General features: G+C 55.5%; 6 protein-coding genes across 6 annotated transcripts; 3 read left to right on the forward strand and 3 right to left on the reverse strand.

Annotated features, from left to right (window-relative positions):
• Positions 1–461: 461 nt before the first annotated feature.
• VTJ04DRAFT_248 (uncharacterized protein) lies at positions 462–2,678 on the reverse strand (the record flags this gene model as incomplete). Its single annotated transcript, XM_069360273.1, has 1 exon — positions 462–2,678. One exon carries the CDS (start codon positions 2,676–2,678, stop codon positions 462–464), a length of 2,217 nt encoding a protein of 738 aa, XP_069222858.1.
• A 359-nt stretch (positions 2,679–3,037) lies between these two features.
• On the forward strand, positions 3,038–3,591 carry VTJ04DRAFT_249 (uncharacterized protein; the record flags this gene model as incomplete). Its single annotated transcript, XM_069360284.1, has 3 exons — positions 3,038–3,051; positions 3,111–3,404; positions 3,471–3,591. 3 exons carry the CDS (start codon positions 3,038–3,040, stop codon positions 3,589–3,591), a joined length of 429 nt encoding a protein of 142 aa, XP_069222859.1.
• A 493-nt stretch (positions 3,592–4,084) lies between these two features.
• VTJ04DRAFT_250 (uncharacterized protein) lies at positions 4,085–4,970 on the forward strand (the record flags this gene model as incomplete). The annotated part of the gene is made up of 2 exons (XM_069360296.1): positions 4,085–4,170; positions 4,232–4,970. 2 exons carry the CDS (start codon positions 4,085–4,087, stop codon positions 4,968–4,970), a joined length of 825 nt encoding a protein of 274 aa, XP_069222860.1.
• Positions 4,971–5,354: 384 nt separating this feature from the next.
• On the reverse strand, positions 5,355–6,449 carry VTJ04DRAFT_251 (uncharacterized protein; the record flags this gene model as incomplete). The annotated part of the gene is made up of 1 exon (XM_069360307.1): positions 5,355–6,449. The coding sequence occupies one exon, from the start codon at positions 6,447–6,449 to the stop codon at positions 5,355–5,357; it is 1,095 nt and encodes a 364-aa protein (XP_069222861.1).
• Positions 6,450–8,005: 1,556 nt separating this feature from the next.
• VTJ04DRAFT_252 (uncharacterized protein) lies at positions 8,006–9,767 on the forward strand (the record flags this gene model as incomplete). The annotated part of the gene is made up of 3 exons (XM_069360318.1): positions 8,006–9,227; positions 9,287–9,475; positions 9,538–9,767. The coding sequence occupies 3 exons, from the start codon at positions 8,006–8,008 to the stop codon at positions 9,765–9,767; spliced, it is 1,641 nt and encodes a 546-aa protein (XP_069222862.1).
• A 798-nt stretch (positions 9,768–10,565) lies between these two features.
• Positions 10,566–12,612, reverse strand: VTJ04DRAFT_253 (uncharacterized protein; the record flags this gene model as incomplete). The annotated part of the gene is made up of 2 exons (XM_069360329.1): positions 10,566–10,753; positions 11,961–12,612. The coding sequence occupies 2 exons, from the start codon at positions 12,610–12,612 to the stop codon at positions 10,566–10,568; spliced, it is 840 nt and encodes a 279-aa protein (XP_069222863.1).
• Positions 12,613–18,350: the final 5,738 nt, after the last annotated feature.

The following is an 18,350-nucleotide window of genomic DNA, read 5'->3' on the forward strand; positions in this document are numbered from 1 at the left end:
GAGGTATCACGGCCAACTCGGCTAGTCATCAAGGGTTATGAAATGGATGTTACAAAAGTTACAGGACGGACCAGAAAGGTTGGGGTAACAGATCACCAGGGGAGGAACTCTGGTATGGTATACGGGATGGGAAAAAACAAGGGCGCTACGATAGAAACGAATATCACCTATTCAGACCCAACACACACACACACACACACACACGCGACCTCGGCTACTGGCCTATAAACAGCCATGGATAATGAATGGTATCATGTTGCTCATGACTAATGTGATAATACACCAATACCTTGACAATTAGACATACAGTTATCTCCATCTCAGGCCATCATCAAGCCAGTTCTTAGCAAGGAACAATGGCAATCCAAACCCCTTTCTCTCTACCGGCCAACAACCCTCCCATCTTCAGCAACGCCACCACATCCCCAACACCAAACCAACTCATCCCACGTCTCTTCAACTCACAACCGACTCTCCCTCTCCGGCCTCGGCGGAAGCGCACCGCTCATAACCACCTCCCCGTCCCCAGCCGCTCCACCTCCAGTCCCAAGATCCCTCACAATAGCCTCATCCCCGGCCCTCCACCCGCTCGCCAGCAACCTCTCCAGCCCGACCCCAAACACCACCGCCTCCCGTCCTCCTTTAGTGCCCCACCAGCCGGCGGCGACGGCAGCCCGCTCCACATCCATCTCCCCGCTGACCAGCACCTCCCAGAACCGCCGTTGCACCACCTCCCTCAACGCCTTGTCGCGCACGGCGTGGATCGCGGCGGCGGCGAGGGCCATCCACTCCTCCAGGATCGGAAGGGGGAGGTAAGGGAGGGAGTCAACAAGGGTCAGGACGAGGGTGGATTGCTCCGAGACCGGTCCGATTTCCGGGGTTGGGGTCGTCGGAGCGGGTTTGGCTAGGGAAGGCAGGAGCGGGGTGGTGCTGGTTCGCGGATCGGCGACAGCGCGGAAGCGGACCATTTCCAGCAGAGTTTCGGGCAGGTCTGGGTGTTGGGCGCTGATAAGCGCCGGCGGGGAGAGGATGCGCATGAGGGTGGTAAAGGCGAGGCGGAATTGTCTGGGTGAGAGGTGGAGGGGGAATGCGGCGAGGAGGGATTCGGCGTAGAAGGGGACGAGCGAGGCTGCGAGTGATGCGTTGTGCGGGCAGGAGAGGGTTGCCAGCACCGCGCTGTGCGCCGCTTCGAAGAGTTGGACCATTTGTGGCGAGAGAGGTTCGCCGGGGTGTGGAGGGGTGAGGTAGGCTGTGGCGGGTTGGATGATGAGTGCGTCGGCGTCGGGGGTAGAGAGGTGTAAGGGGAGATGTTCGGCCGTGTTGAGGTAGAACAGGTCGAGGGTGCGGTGGAGAGGATGTGGCGGGACTGAGGGACCGGCTGGGTTCCGGGTTTCGCGCAGGAAGGCGGCCGAGGCCGGGCCGTAGCGGGAGAGGGTATCGAGGGAGGTGAGGTAGGTGAACGCGTAGGCCTGGAAGGCGTCGCTGCCGTTGCGGGAGGAGATGAAGTAGAGGTTGCGCAGGGCGTGGAGGGTCTTGACAGCCACGGCCGGCGCGGTGTCGTGGCGGCGGAGGCGCCTGTCGATGAGACTCCTGGCAGCGACGGAATGGAGGGCCGCGACTACGGCGTACATGATCTTCTTGAGGAATTGCCATAGAACCGGCCAGGTGGTCTCCAGTGTCTCGGGTTTGAGGAAGATAGCTTCCTCAGAGACCTCGAGCTCGGAGAGCTTGTTGGCCTGCCAGTTTTGGAGGAGACGGCTGGTGAAGGCTACCAAGTCATCTTGGAGCTGCAGGACGATGGCGGAGTCGCGGGCATGCTCGACGGCGTGGCCCAGCAGACGTGCCAATGGGCCGAGAGAGGAGACAAGTGGTCGTTGTTCGAGGAGCTGCAGATGGCGGAACGAGGGGGAATCGGGCAGCCAGACGAACTTCTCATCGGCCTGGCGCACATCTTGGTCGATGGATGCCAGGAACAAACCATCCTGAAGGCCATCCGGGCCAAACATGGCGCGGGTGATGACTGGAACGAGAGCGTCGCAATCGAGGCCGGCGAGCGAAGACTCGGAGAGCAAGGGGAATGCGTAGTTCAGGGCCATGGCGACAGGCCCTTCAGGGGCAGGTGGTTCGGGGGGACGGATGCGCAAGGCAAGGTTTGCGGCAGTGACTACGGCGCGCTCGACGGTGCGGCGCATGGAGGGGGATAGAGAGCGCCGGTCGGCGCCCTCCATACCCATGAGCACACCGGTGAAGACGAGCAGGTGTTGCCAGCGGCCTGAGTGGCCGTCGGCGCCCTTGAGGACAGCAGCAGCCCAGGCATCGCTGGATAGGCCACCGCCGACACGTTGAGGCTGGGTGAAAGGCGGAGGGTATGAGGGCTGCAGATGGGCATCCTTCTTTGCCTGTGTCTGTATCTTTGCGTTTTCGATTTCGTTGCGGCGCACGTGGATGGCGGCGGTGTTATAGATGCTGATTATGCGGAAACAAGCGCGCATGCCATCGCGACGGGCCCAGATGGCAGGGGCTGTGAGCAACTGCGAGGTGAGGAGCGAGAGGTTGAGCGGATTCGAGAGCGAAGTTAAAAGCGCCGTGGTCGACGCGTAGAGTTGTTCGGTGCGCGCATCGTCGTGCACGTCTTGGAACAGCTGCAGCACCGTCGTCAGGAGGCGGTCGATCGACATGGTGGGTGTCAGGACATGAAGTCTGAGTGTAGAGTCCTGGATCGATCAACCGTGAAGTTGTAGAGTAAACGCTCCGTTGTCGTCGTGATGGAAGTAGTAAGTGGTGTCCAGTAACGATGCCGAGGTAAAGCGAGGCTGGACAGTTGAAGCTCGGGAACGTTGTACCGGGGTGTTCAGGTCCAGGATGACACCTGAAGTTACCGTCTTGGCAAACACATCGACTCCATCAAAACCTGGGGAATGTTCTATCTTCTCTCAATCACATAATAACCAGGAGCCTCGACTACCTCCTGGAGTAACTCGTCCATGACCATTCTCGCCAACTTTCGTATCAATAATTCTGACTCACCGCCGCCGCCATGAAGCCCCCATCGTATGTGGATTCCATGGTCTCCCCCTTTTTCATGTTCATCCCCTGTTGACCTCCCTCAGGCTCGTCCGTCGCGACATACCGGCCGAGTACACGGTGCCGCCTTTTCCGTCACTGTTCTGGCCGCCTCAAGCATCGACCATCATTCTCTATGAGCTAGACGACATGTGGAAGTTTACCCTCTTCTGGACCCTCATCCTATTCGGTCTCTTCCACCTTGGCGCCGTCGGCGTGGCCATTTTGATGCATGGCGGCAAGCGCATCTCCAGCTGGAAGTATCTCTGGGTTGTGCCGCTTGTTTACTTCCTCATTGCCGGCTTCGAGGCTCTGATTGCCGGCACGCTGGTGGGCTTAATGTATGTTTCGATGCCTGCTGCCCATGGAATTGGTGTGATGTACTCTGTTTTCTGACCAGTTTGCAGTGTCGGCGCAACATATCTCATCGGCGGCTTCACCATGTCCACCTGGATCCCGTTTATCTGGGGTTGGGTCAACGTGCTGGTGCTGCTGGTGTCATCGTTCCGCATCCAAGGTGGTCTCTGAGGGACTGTTCTGCGTGTCGGCGTTCCTGGCTTTATTCATTTAAGCGGGCGGCGAGGCTGGGATCCTGGGAAAGGCCAAAGCCGCAAACAATGGATCCACAGCGGCTGCGTTGCAATTGTCCTGCCCCTGTCCAGGCCCCTGTCTGCCGCTTCCGGGTTGGCGCTGCAGCCAGTCCCGGTGAGCGTGGGGCTCCTTGGCCTTGACGTCTCCTACCTTTGTTCGCCAGTTTCCAGTCTGCAAACACAACTCCCTGCGACGTCGACTGCACTCTCGTCGACCGTATCACCTGTACAACCCGGCAGGCGGTCTGGACTGGTAATACAGGTTGGCCAAATAAGTACGACGGCCTCATTGGCGCATCGACAGCTCCTGGCCTGATCGTGACCTTGCATCGAAACCTCGAAGACGGAGAGAATCAAGGGCAGCCCATCAACGATCTTGTCGCCAGCATAAACACCAGTCGCCTACATCACAACACGCTCCAGCGGACTCAATGTCGTCGTCGCAAGACTCACCTCCAACAATCCACCGGCCGACTCGCCCACGCCCGTGGACGCCAGACCGGTGGTCGCCGAACAAGTGAGCCAGCCAAAGCTTCCGACCTCCACAAACAGCACACTGACTTACCTCCTCTTTCTAGCATCCCAACTCCCTCCTACACCACTCCCTACGACATCGTCCCCTACCTCCCGGACCAACCAAAATCCCTGTCGGGCATTTCCCTCCGCGCCTTCTGCCTCGGCGCCTCCCTATCCGCCAACATCCTCATCTTCCTGGCCACCCTCATCTGGACCTCCTCCCCGCTCTGGCGCGTCCCTTTCTTCATTGCCTGCCTCTCCGTCTTCCACTTCCTCGAGTTCTGGACGACCGCAACCTACAACACCTCCGACGCCGACGTTGGCTCCTTCCTGCTCACCTCCAACGGCGCCGAGTACGCCATAGGCCACACCTCGGCCGTGATTGAATGCCTCATCACGCACCTTGTGTGGTCCAAAAAACGCGGGTTTGGCCCGGTCGCCACACTCATCGGTTTTGTGTTGGTCGTGGGTGGACAAACGATCCGCACTCTCGCCATGAAGCATGCTGGAAGGAGTTTTAGCCACTATGTCCAGCGTTATAAGAAGCCCGAGCAGACACTCGTCACGACGGGCGTGTACTCGGTCCTCAGGCACCCGAGCTATTTTGGATTCTACTGGTGGGCCATGGGGACGCAACTTGTCATGGGGAATTGGGTGTGCTTGGTGGGGTACATCGTTGCGCTACACAAATTTTTTGCGCCCCGGGTGGTCAAGGAGGAAAAGTTCCTCGTGGAGTTTTTCGGAGAGGAGTATGTGAATTATAGGAAACGGACGAGGGTGGGGATTCCTTTTGTTGGGTGAGAGACCGTCGGCCATTGTGCACCGTACAAGTGGATGTGTTTTTCTGAAAGAAACTTGACATCGAGAGACGGCATGGATCGTGTAGGGTTGTGGTCATCTTCGGAGATTGAGTCTCTTTTCAATACATCACCGGCATTTTACCATGTTTTAACTTCTCAACTCCACACAGTCGTGTCGTGATACAAGTGGGACAACGCTGTCCAGTATTGTATATGTTATTCCTATCGCTGGGGATCCGCCCTCACCAGAACCACTCTCCAAACGCCGTTCGCAGGCCGCCCAACGGCCCAAACAAACCTCTGCGGACCCAGACGCCTTCGCCGGCTCCGCCAATCCTCCTCAGTATACGCTAACAACACCACCTCTCAACCAACCAATTCACCATCACAACCCCCTCCTCTCCACACCCGTTGACATCAAGGCGTTCGGCCTAATACTCAACAACCGATCCATCGCCCTCCCCTCATCCAGCGCCCACCCGCCGGTAACATCCAACTTGTACTCCGTCTTCCCCACCAAAATCCTCGCAAACCCCTCACGAGAGAACGACCGCTTGATCCCCTGCCAGGCGGCGCTAAACACGCGCCTAGCGTCGCGGAAGGGCGCAGTCAGGAGGTGGTCCATGGTTTCTTTCCTGCGGGCCTCACGGGCCGCGCGCTCTAGGTGGGCAGCTTTGATTTGCTCTGACAACGTCAGGGGTTTGCTGGTCGGGTTGGCGGGGGGCGGGGCGAAGAGGTTGTGCATGCGGAAGGGGAGCTGGACCTGGTCCGGAGGCAGGACGGTTTTCTTGGGCGGGAAGAAGGGGATGGGCCGGAGGGTGGTGAGTTCGATGAACACCGGAGGAGCCGCGGTCGCTGCTGCCCCCGTTGTCCCTGCCGTGGCTTTGCTGAGAATGTGCTTCGCCACCTGCGCTGCCGGCACGGCCTCGATGGAGCGGACGATGCGTCCCGCACCGAGGACGAAGTAGACGCCCATGCCGGACATGAAGACCAGGATCACACCGAAGGCGTGGGGAACCCACCACAGCAAACCCTCGGGCGGGTGCAGGATGATGGTCCAGTACTGGTAGACGGTGTAGCTGATGCAGAAGGTGGCGGAGGTGAAGCAGCCCGTGCGGAACCAAAAGTGCGAGGGCGCTTCGTAGAGGAGGGTGCGGCCGCGCTGGGCGAGGATTTCGGCGTAGGAGGGGGGAACTGGGCGGGGAGTTGCCGCCGGAGTTGGTGGTGGTGGTGGTGACGACGGCTTTGCTGCCAGGGAGGGTTTAGCGGCGGGTTTAGCAGCCGGTTTGGCAGCTGGAGCTGGTCGTGGGTTGGGGTTGGCGGTTGGGCGCGGTGGTTTTTGGAGGAGTCGGAGGCGGGAGGTGGAAAAGCGGACGGCGAGGATGGGTTGTTGGAGGGGCAGACCGGAGCATTGGCTTGGTGGTGGCCGCTGGAAGACCAGCAGCAGCCGGGGCCCGAAGCCCCTGGAGAGGGATGCCATCGGTGGAGGGAGGACAGATCAATTGAGTGTGGTTGAGTTGGTTGTTGTGTGTCAGGATAGGTGCGGCATGCCAAATGGATCGGCGGACGGCGGGGCCCAAATTTTTGGTGATGCCGAGCCGTCAATTGACGCGACGGGGTTTTTGGGATGCGGCACTCGCCGAGGGAGGTGCCCCACATGCCGCCGTTTACGGCAGCTTTAAGATGCTTGTCTCACACCTTGAAGCTCGAGCTTCAGCATTTCCCGCAACGAACGTCCAGTGTTGGCTTTCAAGATGAAGTGAACATATTGGAGACTTAGCTTTTGCAGAAGCTTTTAGATCATCTTTACCATTCTGCCCTCACATTCCCCCAACCGTCTCCAAAAGGCTCGTGACTTGACAACCTTGACACAGCTCAAGGGGAAAGGCGTGAACAACATTGCCAAGCAGCCCAGACCTCTTCTGTACCTGGCCCAGGATGACCTCAGCTGTCTTTTGAAGCTCGTCAGAACGGGCCACCTTCCTAGCAGTCGGACTCTCCCGATTTAAGTCCACGTGCATTTCTTAATTAAGGGGGTTTCAAGTGTAGAAACACAGCCATGACATCTGGAAACCTCGGCATTTTGTAAGAAGTGGAAATATTCCTCCTCGACTTTGTGTTGTCGATGCAAGGGGGATATGCAAATGTTGCAGCCGTTCTGCCGGGCTGCCAAACCTCCTGTCTTGGCAAAAGCGTTTTTCACGTTCACTTTTGATATCAGGGTTCCAACGCCGTGGTTCGACGGTGGGCCCAGTCCGGATCAGGGGCATTGGGGCGATCAGATCTCGGGTCGATCCAAACTCCGAGGATTCCAGTTTTCAATTGACTCAAGATTTGAGAGCACTGAATTGCTTCCAGCAGCGCTGTTCAAAATGTTTTTGTTCGTAGGCGTGAACTTCCCCCTTATCAAGGGAGAGCTTCTCCCTGATTTCCGGTGACGTCGTGGGTTTTCGAGTTCCATGTCTTGGCAGCAGACCGGATGCATGTGCTTCGCCAAGTCTGGCAGTGAGTGGAGCATTCCAATTCTTCCATTTCCAGGTTCCGCCACGCGGCGGATCGGATGTGATCGAAACAGCAGCAAGCTCCAAACATTTGTGCTAATCCTTTCCGCGACCACCGGCAATTCGCGGTGTGAGACATCGCAGCTATCATGTAGAATGCTGTCGCCTCATGAATTCATGTGCGATAACCGAATTCAACATCTGGGACTGTCTCTAGACAGTCATCGGCGGCCTGAGCTACGACTCTTGTCATCGATGGATCGGCTAGACCGAGTGGGGGCCCCTCTGCGCCGCGGCCTACAACGTACATACGAAGTTGCATCCCGATCCTCCTGAGCGCAACGCCTCCTTGCGTCCGTTCAACTACCAAACAAACCCCCACCTCGGCCTCTACTCATATGTGAGGATTTGCATGTACTTCTAGCTCACCCCTCATCTTCCACTTCCTGCATCCTTTGACCTCTTCTCTTCTTTTCTCTTCTCGTCTCTCGCTCAACCAACCGTTTCCTCATCCTTATCAAAGACCACAACCATCATGGTGACATCAGAAACCGAAGTCCGGCCGGTGGCTACAGCCCTGGTCGAGGCAACCTCCAACGATCGCGCTCTGCCCCTGGAGGGCAGCGTGAAGTCAAGAAAGAACCACAAGACGACACATTCCCAGCTCGGCGCCAATGGCATCGAAGGCAATGGCAACACAACCAACGGCGCCATCGTCGGCCCCGATCAAACAACCCCTCGCGATGCAGAGATCGCCGCTCTCAAGCGAGACTTTGGCCGCAGATACCGCCATACCAGCGCAGTCCACTCCCGATCAAAGCCGTCCTGCCTCAGCCACGACGCGACCGAGTCGCCCAGCTTCATCGGCTTCCGGAATTTGATGGTGATCGTCCTGGTCGCCACCAACCTGCGCCTCGTCATCGAGAACATCCAAAAGTACGGCGTCCTGATCTGCATCCGCTGCCATGACTTCCACCCCAACGACGTACGCTTCGGCCTGCTTCTATATCTGATGATCCCCATCCACCTTTTCATCGCCTACTTCGTCGAGCTCGTCGCCAGCAAGAACGCCATCTCGGCGCGCGCCGCCCGGCGCGGCGCCGGCACCACAAGCCCTACCCCCGCCGAGGCCCGCCGCTTCCAGCTCACCTGGTACATTGTGCGCATCGTACACCTCATCAACGTCACTGTCGCCCTCGTAAACACTTCATGGATGGTCTACTGGCACATCCATCACCCTCTGATCGGCACGCTGGTCGAAGTTCACGCCATCATCGTCTGGCTGAAAGCGGCATCGTACGCGCTCACGAACCGCGACCTGCGCCATGCGTATCTGCACCCCGTCAAGGGCGAGCTCGACGCTCTGCCGGATATCTACCGCCAGTGCCCCTACCCGCAGAACATCACATTCTCGAACCTGGTGTATTTCTGGTGGGCGCCCACGCTGGTGTACCAGCCCGCGTATCCGAGGACGGAGAAGATCAGGTGGGGGTTCGTGGCCAAGCGGGTTGGGGAGGTGATTTGCTTGAGCGCCTTCATCTGGATCCTGTCGGCGCAGTATGCCACGCCGGTGCTGCGGAATTCGCTAGACAAGATTGCCACTCTGGATGTTGTGGCGATTACAGAGCGCTTGTTGAAGCTGTCGACGGTCAGCCTGATTATTTGGCTGGCGGGCTTCTTTGCGCTGTTCCAGAGCTTCCTGAATGCATTGGCGGAGGTTATGCGATTCGGAGATCGCGAGTTTTATGAGGCATGGTGTAAGTGTTACCTTTTCTTCCGCTGGTCTGGCTGTACCAGTTGCTAACCCCCCCACCAGGGAACAGCGAGTCCCTCGGCGTCTACTGGCGCACCTGGAACAAGCCCGTCTACCAGTTCTTCCGCCGGCACGTCTACTCGCCCATGCGCTCGCGCGGCTGGAGCCACATGGCAGCCAGCACCGCCGTCTTTTTTGTCTCGGCTGTCCTGCATGAGCTGCTGGTTGGCGTGCCCACGCACAACCTAATTGGTAAGTATCCACTGGCTTTGCGCTTACTAAAGACAATTCCAATATCTAACATTTTCTTATAGGAGTTGCCTTCCTGGGCATGTTCCTCCAACTCCCGCTCATCATGCTCACCTCGCGCCTCGAGCGCTGGAAGTCCCCCAACGGCCGGCTGCTGGGCAATGTCATCTTTTGGGTGTCCTTCACCATCCTAGGCCAGCCGTTTGGCGAGCTCATGTACTTTTATGCTTGGCAGGCCAAGTATGGGAGCGTCGCACGGTTGGCCGCGGCGGCCGGGGCGAATGGTGGACTCTGAGGTACGGTAACGGCGGGGACGTGTCCTCCGGTTGGTGTTTAGATCGTTTGGCTGGTCTTTTGGAGTAAAGGACAGTTTATTGTTTGGCTTAGGGGTCCTGGGGTTATGGAACTTTGGAGTTGGGAGTTTGGGTGTATATAGACAAAATACTCTAAACGGGTTCTTGTGTTTTGTTGCGTTCCTAACTGTCAATTGGCTTTCCCTCATTGAGACCTGCCTGGATGTATGTACATGTTTCCGTGTTTATATCCTTAATTGACCCTATGACGAAGAGGACAGGTGGGGAATAGGCTTGATGACCCCTTCGTCCGTTCCGTTGTCCCATGGGTGTATTTCTGCCATATATCCGGCACATAAATCCATGTGTCCTTGTCCAGACATGTAGAGCATTCTCGTAACTCATTCAAGCTCACGCAAGATGGTGTATAATGGGAGAAATTCTCCATCCATAAATGTGGAAACAAACGCAACAAAAACATACAACACCCGGCATTCGCTGGTCGTCACCGACCTAACTACTACTCGGGCCCTCACCAGCTTAACTAGGGGAGAGCGGACGGGATCCCGTGCGTTCCGGTGGGTATGGTCGTATGTACCAGTCCTGTCTGGAACAGATTCTTATCAAATCAGGCTGACGTGAGCTTGGTACCAGGTACTAGGTAGGCCTGTCTTGATTCCCAATACTCGGGTATATGTGAAGCGAGCCTGGAATCACGACGCCGCCCCAGACGTTAGAATAAGGTTTGAGCAGGACAATTGATGAAAGATTTGAAAGAGTGAGTTTGTTTATTGGGCCCCTTACATCCCAAGCATGGCCTGATCGTCATGCCACTGTTCATCCTTCCGAAATATCAAGCCGACACGGATGACATAACACCTCTCGCCAGATACTTTGGCTCTTTGGACCGTCGCTCCCAAGGTTAATAGGCCCCCTGACAGATCGATTTGCTGTTGCTGTGACTTGATGTAGTCGTCCCTTCTCAAGTCTGGGTTGTTGTAGATCGTTGTCAGATCTTCCCCGCCGTCCAGCTGCAAGAAACACCATGGTGCGTTCGTCAAGCGATCTTCCCGAATTCCACCCACGCCGATTGAGGTTAATTGGACCCCCTGTGTCACTCCAAAGAAAAGAAGAGCCGTTTGGGGGCGCGTTGTTCCCGTTAGCTCTGATGATTCCAACGCGATGCGAGCCACGCCGAGATGGATGGATTTCATAAGCCTTGCGCGTTCAGAGACTTCCGGCTCCTCCTTGTTCCAGTAGAAGCGGTGGGAGCCGGGATTCCATCGCCTTCTGGGGCAGACGTCACAAATGGTGACTACATTTCCGAACTCCTCTTGCGTTTGTGGAAGTATCCAGAAGGGCTTTGGCGCCAAGTCCCTGATGTGAATCGACACAGGATTGTGGCTCCGAGACTCGAGTCTGACAGCAATGCCTTGACCAAGAAGCTCAGTCATAGAAATCATGATGCGCTGCAATTGGTGCACAGGTAGAAACTGCATATCCCAGACATCCACTTGATTGCTCGTATGTAGGTCTGATTCTCACGAAGTGGGTCAGTTTCAACGTCCTCACGGATCTGTAGAGCCGTTGTGGCTTGATACGTAGGTACTTACATTGTTGGGGATGCCCTTGTACTGGGAAGGTTGTGGTAGCTGAGTCGCGTTGGCCGGCTAGCCTTGCTGCTTGCTGCAAATCGAGCGTCTGAGAAAAGCCTTCCCATAGGATGCGTAGTGGACGCAAGGAAACCTTGGTCACCTTACCGTGCCAAAAGTATCGCTCGACGACCATGATGGGCATGCCATCGCACGACCAGCTTGGAATGACCAGCAAGGTTGGAAATGTTCCCGGTACAGGCCCAAGTTGGCAATGCAAGACAACCAACTTTAATTCCCGCGGGGGCCTCTCGAAATCGGCAACGGCCCAGAACTTGGGTGCTGTCCCAGGGCACTCAATCTCCTGTTTGTCTCGTGGTATGGCGGTTGATGGGTCATCGAGCGGCCAAATATCTCCTGAGAGAGCAAAACATCGTGGGGAGGGCGCGAGTGCACCCCTTATTTGGTTTTCCTGCCCTGGAGCAGCGCAATACCATGCAAAGATAGACTGGTCGTTCGTTGCCTTGATAATTTCCTGCTGCAATCTGATGAAGGCTCTCATACCCTCTCCGTATAGGAGTGGCATGTTGACCCCGAAAATACCAAGAAGGCAGTAGGCAATGTCCTCTGTCCTCGTAGTCTCCCGCCTCGAAGCCCAGTACATCTTCTTTGCAACGCTAATCTTGTCGAGTGAGACGATGTTTGCGAGGACGCACTCATCAACAAGGCTGGCTTGAGAAAGAATGGTTAAAAGTTTATCATCATCCTTCTTGCCAATGTAATCCCAATTCGCCGTATAAAACTCTACCCGTTTAGGAGCCAGAAGCTCTTGGAGAGTCCATCCGCGAGTAAACCAGCGGCTCCGTCCAACTTGTTCCAGAACCTCGCTTTGTTGGTGACCTGACCCGTCAAGTGTGCTGACATCCGACAAATAGGCGTAGCATATTCGAGACTTTTGATACCACATATACATGGAATTGATAGCCTCTGACAGTTCGGCGCTGCTGGATTTATCGATGCAGCAGGTGTCGATCCAGACGTATTTGAGGCCCTGTCGCTTTGCCAGTGCGCACGATCCCTCCAGTTTTGCGAAGCCGACTGGTTTCGTCAGACGGACGCGTTCTAGGTCGGTCATGTCAGTGAACAGGAGCTCATGGTCGCCCCACGTGTGGGACAGAATCGCGTATTCGTGGAACGGGATCGAGTTCCCAATGAACTCCTCGAGCTCGAACGTGTGGACATTGATCAGTCTCATGGCGTTGGGAGGTGGGAAGAAGCAAAGCCGACAAGTCCTTCTTGTAGTGCCTCTTCGAAGGAGGTTGTCCGAAAAGAAGGGTATGATAAGGACAGGGGGCCCGTGAGTGAGCAGAAACTGAGGTACGCAGATGTTGAAGCCAAGTTGGATTGTGGCTGTGGTATGAACTCAGGTACTAAAGCGTCTTAAATAGGAGCTTCCTCACGGAATGCCCCGCATCCGCACCCAGCCCTTCAATTCGAGACCGCTAGCCAACTGACATACATGCGGGTGCCCATTTCTCGTTGAAACGCCAGTATCCCGCTAAATGGCACTCGCAGCCAGAACCCAACAGGTCACGGAAAAATAGATAGGTACGTAGGAAGTCAGCATTCATGGAAGCGTGCCGTTTGTCCTCTGGGACTCGACCTACACAAGAACCGGCATTTTTGTGCCTTCAAATATACCGGTCGAGTATGGTTGATACTCCTATCCAAGAACAACATAAACTGGGAGCAAGAGCCCATCAAGACATTTCCGGGTCGACTCAATGACTAGTGCACGGACAGCCAAAGTGGGTATTCAGCCTTCTTTGGTCGACTTCGGGTTGAGTTTAGGGAGTGTCGAAGTTTTATCATCTGTCCCCAACATCCAGATGGCGGGCAAGTGTCATCTGCTGGACTTTGGATATTACCGCGATATGGACGTGTTGGAATTGGAACACGGGAGTAGAACTCGTGGGAAGGACAGGGCAGTCCCGTCCCGTTGTTCGTGGAGATGCCGACCAGATCCCCTCTCAAAAAGACATATACAGGGGATCAGTGAGTAGTTTGGGACGAACTTCTGTTAAACTGGAAGCGATAACTAGTCGGCAAGGCCAATATCGTAAGCAAAATTGATCTGCACTAACAGTTGGTACTTCTGGCTCTCCCGCGATGCTGCTTCCCTTGGACATTGATAATGTATAGTATGTCCTCGGTATCTATGTTCGTGGCGTGGGCAAATAGAAAGGTAGTTTCTCACCGCACTGCTCGTACTCCTCGGTGAGGTGCCTAGATAGGTACTAGAGAGTGGCCGATTTCATTCGTCACCTCGGCATCGGCATACCTAGGTATGATATGATCGACCACACTAGCCATATTCGCTTTCCAAAAGCGCTTCCAGGAGGAATCTTTATCTGAGGAGAGGTTCATCGATTACCAACACCGAACGTGATCACCTCATGACTCAATAAGAAACTCGCAAGCAGCTAAGGTATCCTCATGGTAAGGAGACATGTCGCCTCGTATATTCCACGCCTTCCATGCCACACGCATTACACACGTCCAACATGAACTCCCATCTTTGACGCCGACACCATCACCACGTCACGGAACAACCTCGGGTACCTGAACGAAGGGTTTGGAAGCGTGCATGTACGTCATATCCGTATGTCGAACAATGGCGTAGGCAACATCCTGTCTGTTTTGTCTGTCCTGTCTGTCCTGTCTGTCCACCCTTAGCCACGCAGGCAGTGAACACAAGGAAAGAACTCGCCAAAGCGCCGGCTTTCTGGAACATAAATCAAGCACGATTCCGATGGCAGATCAGACCATGCCATGTTGTTCACGTCAGACGGAAGCTTGGATGGATAGGAGGCACCTCCCTGGTAGTTACGTATGCAAGAGCCCGGTGCATGGGGAAATAAGGCAGACGATGAGATGAGGAAGGCGTGGTTGGCCGCTGGGAAAGGAGGGGGCGAGGTCTGGTTGTAGTCATGAAGGTGCCGGGCTAGCTTCCAATTTCAATCGGGATGTCTTCTGCTGGCTTCTTGAGGGAAGGGGGGTTGTGGAACATTCGGGGTAGCAACTGGGCTGTTTGGGTTGCTTGCATGCTTGAAGAAAGACGGGAGGGAATGTGCATGCCTCGAAGATGTTAGTCTGTCCACTCCATTCACTCCACCCCTCCCATCTCGTCGAGGGGAAGTGCCTGGCTGAAATGTCGGTGTAAGTGGGCAAGTGCCAAAGCCGTCTTGAGTGCCTCTCAATGTATGAATGTCCGAGCCGGGAAGTGAGAGCAACTGAAGCAGGCCGAGTTGGATGAGGGATGAGAGGGAGCCGCGCATCATATGCGGCTTGCCATCTGTGTGCATGCATGGCATGACCCCTCTCAATGTCAACATCCAGGGATGACTGCCTTGCGAGCTTCACACTTCCCCGTTCCTTCTCCATTCCCAACTTTCATCTTCCTGATGGGGGCCGAGAGCCGAGTCATAGTCAGGCAGCCGTCAGGTAGGTGCAGCCGGACAAGATATGGATGTGCCGCCAGATGTGGCGGATGCAGTGTTGGTTCACCACTGGAAGGAACGTTGATGTTCTTATTCTTGAGAAACGGAAGGCACGAAAACCTCTAACCCCCCTTTCCCCCCCGCGTCTTCGGCAGACCAAATTTGCGATTCTTCCTCAAGCATCAATGTCTGAACTTCAGATATTTGGCAATGGGAGTGCATCTCTGCTACCATCGTCTGACAGCCCCCAACGAGCCATATGCTGTCCTCGGCGTGGGATTCACCCGGCTTCATATGTGAAATAAGGGGGAAGTGTACCTCTCATCATCACTGTGTGATAGACAACTCGTGGTAAAATAGGGAACATGCTCGGAAATTTTTGCGAATAGCCTTAATGTGGAAGACTATAGGTGCCTCACAGGACATGCCGTCTTCGACGAAGGCAATAATAGCCTCTTGAATTATACATGCCTAGAACCTGGGCAACGAATGTCAAGACGTCGGAGCACAGGCCGGGACGGACAATCCTACAAGACGCGGGAAGAAACTTATGTCGACATGCATGAGCCCCGCGTTGGCTCGGTCTGTACGACGCCATTGCAAGTGAGGAGTCAGGAAAGGAAACAGAGTCGTCGTCTTGGTCGAATCCTCCAGATGGTTTTGGTCGGGACATCGCAGAGGTGGTGTGCAGATCGGCGAGGTAGCGGTGTCATTCCTCCATCCTCCTACCTTGCAGATCAGATATGTACGTATAAGGCACTTGTATGGCTGGTGAGGGGAATAAGGGGATGGTTGAAGACTCGGAGATGCAGTGGGCAGACAGAGTGATGATGATGCGACGCTGTTCATCAGGAGGTGTGCCGACCTAGGTATCCCGTCATCCCCGATAAAGCATCCCGTGCCGATTCTCTGACCACCGCGATCCTATCCATATTTCAGAAGAGACAGACTCATCAATGTCATCACTGTCATCTATACTGCCCGTATTCACTGTCTCACCTGCATCCCCAACTCTCACGACCGGGCATCTGGGCAAGTAAGAACTCTTTTCCGGGACAGAGTCCCGTCCAAGATCTACACAGTTAAATTCCCAGACACCATCACCGCCGGGCGACCACTAAGAGCATCAAACTAATTAGTAGCATCAACGGCATGAACAAGGCTGCAGCAAACTCGCCCGCGGGCTTGCTTGCCCAGGACGCTAATGCAATGCATGTCTTTCCCACACATCGCTCGCTTCTTCTTCCTTAGCCTTTCCCTCACTACTCGGATGGGAGCGTATGCTGTACGTCCTACACAACATCCTCCTGGTGTCTTTGCCTTGCATCTTTTTGTTGCATGCAACCGCAAAACATCTGCATGTCTTCGAAAGGACAGGACGGGACATGCATCTTGGAGATGAGCGGTGAGCAAGGCCCGAGTGATTTCAGCCCCCAGAGATCCGGCAGCTATGGAGTATTCCGGATGTACGTACATCGACCCCATCTCCATCTATCCACTGGATGGGAGATCTTATCCATGACGAGGCATGAATAGGATGGTTGGCTGGGACCAGACAAGACCGAGAGAGCTGAAATTGGAATCTCCGATGAACCCCTCACCACAAACCAACATCCAAACTTTCCATCGCAGCTAAACTGTTAGCCAGTCCCAGCACGAGAGAAACCACATGCCCCCATGATCTGGGAATCTAAACGCAAGCGAGCGAGCGGGTAATGGGAGACACGGGACGCGGGACGATGAGAGAGAAACCTTGGATGAAAGGCCGTCGTGACCATTCAGCCATCCATCCCAAGAGAAAAAAGACCCCGCAATTGTTCCCAAAAAGCCCTGCACCCACACCACCACCCTTAAACTGCCCCATTACATATAGCGGGGCACGGCACACGGCTCACACGCGAGCGAGGAGCCAAGAATCATCGGGATGGCGAGGAACAACAGAGGCGAAACCTCGCACTAATAAACGATAGACGAGGTGAAGCCGGGACGGGGACGGTAAGCGTGTGGGGGTACACAACCTTCAACTGTAACCGGACCCTCACCTCCATCTCACTTCCCAGAGCGGGGGAAGGACGAAGCGCGGCGGTGATGGTGGTGACCTCCTCCCGTCCCCATCCCAAGGTCTGCGGAGAGGAGGGGGAATCCTACCGCCCTTCACCGGGAGTTCCGAAATGGGCAAGGCCGGGAGACAGGGATAATTTTGTTTTCTCTCTTTTGGATGCTCTTCGGGTCAGTCAAAATTGGCGTGCGTCATCGCGGCACGAGACGGAGCAGTCTTTTTCCCCAGACTCAAGCCACCACAGCCTACTGTAGATGTGGAAATCTTGTGATGTTGACTTCATCCTCAACGCTTCCCCTCCCCAGATCTCCCCAGGTCTCAACGGACTGGCCAACAGGGTTCTCAGTCAGCCCACGACCTCTTTTCTCGTCACACAGTCCTCATAGTCCTTGCGGCTGTCGTGCCCTTGTTCACCTCACCGTCGTCGTCTCATCCCGCACCCAAAATCTCACGATCGGCCGGGATCTCGGGACCAAACCACACCGTTGGTTGGGAATGGATAAGGTGGAGAGAAAGCGAACCGTGTAAGCCGGTACCGTGGAATCACCGCCACCGGCGGGCGGCTGGTGCGTTGGGCTCTTTTTGTGGGTTCATTTCCTGGGGAGCAATTCCAAACTGCTGCTACGTTGCTATGTAGTGTTAAGGAGTCCTACTACTGTATAATTGAACCATGGATGGAATTGGAAACATTCATCACACATTCCCAACGGCAAGGGAATGCAGAGAACGAACCAGCCATTGAAGACCAGCTTCTGAAGAAACTTTGGTGGTGGGAGGGTGTCCCAGCCCCGCTTGGCTTGGCTGCTCCGGACTGGACGAGCCCGGCATTAACTACGTCATTCTCGGGAGATGACCCAGGGAGTGCCACGAGCCACACACACCAGTCACAGAAAAAAGGACCGCCTGCCCGCCCGCCTGACCTGGCCGTTTGCCTCACAGTAGCCGCGGGAAGCGGTTCGACGGTTCATCGCATGTCGTCTGGTCTCCACACCGTCAAGCCATTCTTACCTATCTCCTCGAACAGCGGCGATGATGGGAATGTGGGCACAAAACTCATCAAACCATCGCCGGGTTGGCTTGAGTTGAGCCCAGATGGATAAGGTCAGGTAGCTGAGGTGGGTTGAAAGGAGGAGGAGTTCATCCGAAAGGGATGAAACTGTGGTTGAAGCTCACCCATTACGTTGGATGATCAAGCTCAGGTCGTCTTCCTCCATCTCAGCACCTGCTTCGCTGGTTGTGTGTGGCTTCTTTGCTTGACAATACCGAGTCAAAAGAAGGGTGTTTGAGACATCTCATGCCCTTCCCCATCCCCGCTAGCAATGTACTTTTATGACGGATGCTTGCTGGAAAACCACATGGCCTCTTCCTGCCGTACTTCCGGCTCCCGCTTTGCTTGCTTCGGCTGCTTGCTTTGCCCCCGGGAACCGGACGGTG

The sequence above is a fragment of the Mycothermus thermophilus genome (genome assembly GCF_041956435.1).
Source record: "Mycothermus thermophilus strain CBS 625.91 unplaced genomic scaffold VTJ04scaffold_1, whole genome shotgun sequence".
NCBI lineage: Eukaryota > Fungi > Ascomycota > Sordariomycetes > Sordariales > Chaetomiaceae > Mycothermus > Mycothermus thermophilus.